The sequence below is a fragment of the Mauremys mutica genome, chromosome 3 (genome assembly GCF_020497125.1).
Source record: "Mauremys mutica isolate MM-2020 ecotype Southern chromosome 3, ASM2049712v1, whole genome shotgun sequence".
In the NCBI taxonomy this organism is placed as follows: domain Eukaryota; kingdom Metazoa; phylum Chordata; order Testudines; family Geoemydidae; genus Mauremys; species Mauremys mutica.
Window position 1 is genome coordinate 183,413,706 of NC_059074.1, and position 6,460 is coordinate 183,420,165.

Sequence of the window (6,460 nt, forward strand, 5' to 3'; positions counted from 1 at the left end):
TAACAGCAAAAATGTTTTAAAATAAATAAATAGAGGTGAGAAATAACAGACCTCAAACCTATTGTCCCTCTGAAAATTTGTATACACAGAGTCAATCCCTTACCTCTCTCTAAAAAGGGCAAAGATTCAAAAAGTTCCATGAATAGACAATTGTTGGGGGAGGAATAGATCTGGACAAGGAGAAGAAGTCTGAAGATAAACGTGAGAAGGGAGGGACAGGGAGTAGAAACAGAAGTGAAACTGTTTGAGAAGCATACTCCAGAAGTCTTGAGGTCTTTCTGAGTGTAGCTTTCATTGATTTGAGCTCTACCATACCATTCTCTCACTGGAAGGTAAAATCTATAATGGCAGCAGGCCATAAAAGAGACCCAGTTTGGGAATAAGAACCATTCAAGAAATATATGTTTGTTGATGATGTTTTAAAGAAAGTCACACCAGTGAACTGGTGGAAGTGACTTAAGCACTTGGATTCAGAGACTGTTGAAGTGATAATCTCACTTTTAATGGCAGTAGCTTCTTCTGCCAGTGTAGAAAGAATATTTTCTTCCTTTGGACTAATTCATTCCAAAATCGAGAAATCATTTGGGACCTGAAAAAGCAGGAAAGCTTGTTTTTCTTTTCCAGATTATGAACAAACAGGAAAATGAAGGTGAAGACGACTGAGTTAGCTGCAAAAGCCAATATGTTTCTCATGTTGACTTGGCTGACAGTCAATTTAAATTTTTTTTTTTTTAATATTTCATTTCACGCTTAAAAACAATTTTAACAAAAACAAACCTGATTTTAAAAAATTTGAATGTTTAACTAAATTCAAAAATTCATATGCTTGTTTTGTTAAAATATTATATGTTTGCTGTTGAAGAAAAAAATCCAGAACATGGTTGTTTTAGTTAAATAAAACAATTTAAATGTCTGTTTGGTGATGTTCTCCTCCTAATACAGCAGGGGTCTCAAACTCAAATGACCATGAGGGCCACATGAGGACTAGTGCATTGACCCGATGGCCGCATCACCGACACACACCCCTCGCTGTCTCTGGCCCCGCCCCCACTCCACCCCTTCCATTTGGCCCTCCTCTTCCCACCCCTTCCCCGCCCCATTCCAACCCCTTCCCCAAAGTCCCCACCCCAACACTGCCCCGGGGGGGGGTGCAGAAAGGGTGCAGGGTGTGGCGGGGCCTCAGGGCAGGGAGTTGAGGTGCAGGAGTGTGCAGGGTGTGGCAGGGGGCTCAGGGCAGGGAGTTAGTGTGTGCGGTGCAAGCGGGTGAGGGGTGCAGCACGGGGTCAGGGTGCAGGGTGCAGCAGGTGGCTCAGGGCAGGGAGTGCAGGAGGGGTGCGGGATGCAGCAGGGTGCTCAGGGCAGGGAGTTGGGGTGCAGCAGGGGTGTGAGCTCCAGCCTGGCGCCGCTTACCTAGAGTGGCTCCGGGGTGGCAGCGGCGCACACCGGGGCCAGGGCAGGCTCCCTGCCTGCCTGCCCTGGCCCCGAGCCACTCCGTTCCAGGAAGCAGCTGGAACCATGTCCCTGCAGCCCCGGGGGGAGAGAGAGGGGCTCAGGGTTCCGTGCGTCTGCTGCTCTTGCCGCTCCTCCAGGTACCTCCCACAAAGCACCCATTGGCCGCAGCTCCCTGTTCCCAGCCAATGGGAGCTGCGGGGGGCAGTGCCTAGAAGGAGGCAATGCAGGAGTCCTCTGCCTCCTTCCCCCTTCCCTCCCGGACTGAAGGGGCGTGCTGCCAGCTGCTTCAGAGAGCAGCGCGGGGCTCGCAGCGCCACAGGGGGCAATCCCTGTAGGCAGAGGGGCCGGGGAGGGGCACGGGGAGCTTGGCAGGCCACACACAAGAGCCTCGCAGGCCGCTGCATGTTTGAGACTCCTGTAATACAGCATGGCAAGAAAATCCTCCAAATATTAATGATTAACCTGTTGAACTGGAGATATTTATGAAGTCACTGGGAGGTGAACTATCTACTTCATTTACCTTTGGTAAATGAAATAACCAACCAACCAATCATTCATTTCCTGATATAGCTGTAAAACTAATCTGAAAAGTTATCAACATAACTCACTTTAAAAATGTATAGTATGTACCGTCTAAAAATGAAACCTACATCTATCTGAGTTGTGAAGAATATGTATTAAGGTTAATACAACCAACAAGAATGTACTTTTATGTAGAAATCCATGATTAAATTGAGTCTTCCTGACTAGTGATTTAAATCATGATTTAAATCAAATCCACCCTGCTGCTAAAAAAACCTGATTTTTTTTTTTAAATCGCCTCGCAGTAATAAGGGTGATTGAGCTGTTGAAAAGTGACAACACAATCAAGACAAGACAAATTAAGTTTTAACAGTGAGGGTAAAGGCTCAAGAAAATGTCTCAAAAATTAAATCAGAGAGCAATAAAGTGACGTGAGCACCATGGTTCTGAGTGTAATTTTTGTGGTGGTACCTTGTTGCTTGATATACGTAACAGTGACAAAAGTGGAAGTCTGTATAAAGCACAATGGTAGATTTTCTGCCTATGAGCTTGCTTTCAAAAGGAATTCATAGGTATTTAAAATACTATTTATAATGCTCTGCACTACTCTCAATGTTGTGTGTGCATTTAATGTTTCTTTACTAGTAGACCGTATGACCGTCTATGCAGTGTAAAGGGACTAATAAAGGTTTTTAAATGCTTAGACTTTCATTAGGGGTTTTTCATACTATAGCCCTAAAATTCAACTTGTAAAATGCTTTTTAAACAGTCCTGTAAAGACAGGAATGTAGGCTTGGTCCTCTCTACTCCAAAAATGTGTTTGGTATCGAGTGTTATCTAATAGGTACTGTGAGGATGTTGCCTAAGCATTTGTCATACAGCTGAAGTGTCACTTGTGATTTCTTGAGCACTGGGGCCACCAGGAGCACTGGGGAATGAGGGTTTCCCTCACTAGTACAGAATAGGTGTAGCAGAAAACACAAGAGGAGAATGTCACAGGAGTGTAATCTGGACCAGTGATCTGCCAGACCTCTCCAATCCTTGATTCTGGGAGCCAGCCTTATCGCGCTGTGCGAACCCCCACTCCTAGGCTGTTCGCACACAGCCTCTGGCATGTAAGCTGCTCCCAGCTACTTGCAAGCAAATGACAGTAGCCAATATCTCCGGTCCCAGACACAACCCTGGGAACCTCCATCTTGCAGTGCCCAGTTATGCCCGCTGGACACTGCAAGCTTCTATAAATTCGTCAATTTAACAAAGAAATTGATATGTACCAGCCTTGTTCTCCAAGGAGAGTCTCTGACACACCGCAAACAAAATGCACTGTTGCAGGTAGAATAAACAAACAAATTTATTAACTATAAAGGTAGATTTAAGTGATTATAAGTCAAAGTATAACAAGTCAGATTTGGTCAAATGAAATAAAAGCAAAATGCATTCTAAGCTGATCTTAACACTTTCAATGCCCTTAAAAACTTAAATGCTTTTCAGTCAGACTCTCCCCTTTGATCAGCGTTTCAGTCCCTTGGTGGTGGAGGTGTCTGTAGATGTAGATGGGAGAGAGAGAGCGCGCGAGCGCATGGCAAAGTGTCTCTCTCTTTTATCTTGTCCTTTCTTTCCTCTTGGCTTTGCCCCCCTGTCCTTCAGAGTCAGGTGAGCATTACCTCATTGCAGTCCCAAACTGCCCAATGGAAAGGGGTGACTCCCTGGAGAGTATAACAGATTCTTTTGTTGCTGCCTAAGCCAGTGTCCATTGTTCCTGTGAGGCTGGGCTGGGCTTGTCCCATCCATGCCCTGACAAGGTGTGAACTGCCTCCCTGTTCTTGGAGAGTTTTTCAATAGGCTTCCTTTAAGCCATGAGGATACATTTTCATCCTCATAACTATATACATCAAATTATAACCTATATTATTACTATAACAATCACTACAACAACAATGCTCGGTGCATCATGAGCCTTCCGAAGACATCCAACATGACAAACTTTGCATTGGATACCGTACAATCATTTTATAAAGATGAAAATGGGGGTGTAGGGTGTCCACCTGCGGTAGAGAGCATCACAACTCCACAGTTCATGGCTCCTCTGGGGTGCTCGGTATAACTGGCAGTGCCTTCTGCCCCTATCCGTTTGCCATCAGGATATTTTGGCAGCAACAACAGTATGGCTTCCACATACATGGGAGTGTGGGCTGGGGGAGGGAAAGGACTTCTTGGCCCTCTTCTCACCTTCACCACTACTAATGCCTCTGTTGATGGCAGCCATATTTTGACCTTGTAATAAATAGATAGGAACTGCTTCTGCCAGGAAAAATTTCAGGTGAGCATAGATGGCCCTCATTAAGGGAAACAGGAAATCCGAAATACTTCTCTCTCCTTTCTACCCAGTCCCCAGAGAGTAAAATATACCAGAATGGAGACAAACCCATCTGGCTTATCTTTACACTACAAACTCCATTATCTCTTTTTGAATAAGTCCTTTCATCTCCAACCTATTACTCCAGGAGCTTCCTGGAATCTACACTCCCTTTGATCAGAAACCTTTCTCAGTCAAGGCAACAGGACAAGTGCATTGCTGCCTGTGCCTGTCTGCTAAGTTGATGAACTGTAACGGTCAGAGATCACACCAGCATAGAAGTATATTGACACAAACCCTAAGGAAATTAAGAGTTTAAATTCTCCTCCACATGTCCTACATCCCACTAAAATGAATAGAACCCACAGGTCACTTGGGCACAAGTATCAGTGTCAGAATGCTACATTATCAGCACAGTACATGAAGCTGCAAAATAAATGATGTTTAAATGACCTCACTATTTTTTACAATCCTCTATTAAGAGGTAATTGATATGTACACCAGGCAGGGTCATTTGGAAGCTAAAGACTTTATGCTTCCATCCCACTCTACTGTCAAGTTTTAGCAAATTAGGACAAGTCAGCAAATAATCACCTTAGGTATCAGTAACTGCTCATGGTAACAATTAGCGGCTACTGGCAGCAAATTACATCAGATAGGGTTTTTTTTAACAATCCCTTACACATGAATAACTGCTACAGGTAGCAAATTCCTACAGGTATCACTTTCTCGCACTACAGTCCCAGTATCGGGATCGGTGCTGGTAACTGGAAAGTACCGCGATACAGGAAGAGTATCGGCATCATGGCGTCTCACGCCAGGTACCTTCGAATACTCCTGAGCCAGTTTCTGGTACTTCCCCTGCAGCTCCGCGCCAGCCGCCGCCATCGCCCCACCGCTCCTCGGTAGGTACCGCTGTCCCCGTCGGAGAACCCACTGCCCGGGGCCGCCGCGGCTCAATCCAACCACGCCCCGTCCCTGCCGACACACTTCCGCTTTCGGGGTGGGAACGCGCTAATGTCACCGCGCAATCTCACACTAGGCTACGGAGTGGGTCGACTTCACTCTTCAGCGCCATCATCTTGACGCAAAATCCAAGATGGCAGAGCGAGGGCGGGTCACAAACTAGCCTCTCCGCCCGCACCTTGGGCGTAACCGACAAAAGCGGGAGTGCGGGTCACGTGACACGGGAAGGCGCGAGCGCGCCGTTGTTACCATGGCAACAGCCTCACAAGCGCTCCAGGAGTGGCCCTGCGTAACGCGCAACGTGGCTACGGAGCCCGGCCAAGGCCAATAAACTACGGAGTTGCGGGGGATTCTCACCCGTATCTAGACGCCCTGCTTTAAAATCTTTGAGGGGCGGGCGCCGGGTATAGTCTAGCTCCGCCGCCCCCAACCCGTAATGAACGGGCCTGTGAGCAGCGCCTCAGTTGCGTGTGCACAATCCCCGTGATCTGGGCAGCAACATTGTCTCAGCCACCGCAGGGAGGGGGCCAAATGTACCGGGTTGAGGAGAGGCGGGGGCAATTGTTTCAGGGCACTAAGTTGAGAAGAGCCCAGGTTTGTCACACGGTGAAATTGGAGGCGTGGGGCCTGCTAACTAGACTCTACTTTAAAACGTCCAAAATCAGGATGGGTAGGCCGGGCTCATTCTCTTACCTGGCATATGGCCACAGTTGGAACCAAGGGCTCCTGGCTGTCCCCAGGTGGTCCTAGCTGGGGAGCATTAAAAGCTGCTCCTGGCCTGCAGAGAGCCAGCCCTGCCTTACCGCAAATGTACGTGGGGAGAAAGAAGAAAACCTTTTTGACAGGCGGGGTCTTTGAAAAAATCAAGCATTTGTTTAAATGATCCTTAGGGATTAGATGTGAAAATAAGTCTCAGGTGAGAAGACTCAGTGGGGAGGGTGCATATGAGACCATCACTGCCACAACATAAATTCAGTTATGATATGGGTGCAGAAATAAAGGAATTTAACCCATGGATATTGTCACCATGTGAAATAAATATATATTTATAGGGAACACATCACACCGTCATTTGGAAAATATTTGATATGAACAAATTAGATGTGTATTTTTAACACTAAATATGTGTTTAATTACAAAGAGCTGTGTGTGGCGGTTTCAGTC

The 6,460-nt window shown here is 46.5% G+C and overlaps 1 protein-coding gene across 2 annotated transcripts in view; it reads right to left on the reverse strand.

Moving 5' to 3' along the window:
* Nucleotides 1–5,500, reverse strand: part of PPP1R21 (protein phosphatase 1 regulatory subunit 21) — an 81,151-nt gene extending 75,651 nt beyond the window's left edge. Inside the window, exon 1 of one of the 2 annotated variants that reach the window (XM_045010122.1) lies at nucleotides 5,156–5,500. In XM_045010122.1, coding sequence (XP_044866057.1) covers nucleotides 5,156–5,218 — 63 coding nt within the window. In that variant the 5' untranslated portion in view covers nucleotides 5,219–5,500. The remainder of the gene's footprint in view (nucleotides 1–5,155) is intronic. The other variant, XM_045010123.1, reaches the window with a different exon arrangement.
* Nucleotides 5,501–6,460: the final 960 nt, after the last annotated feature.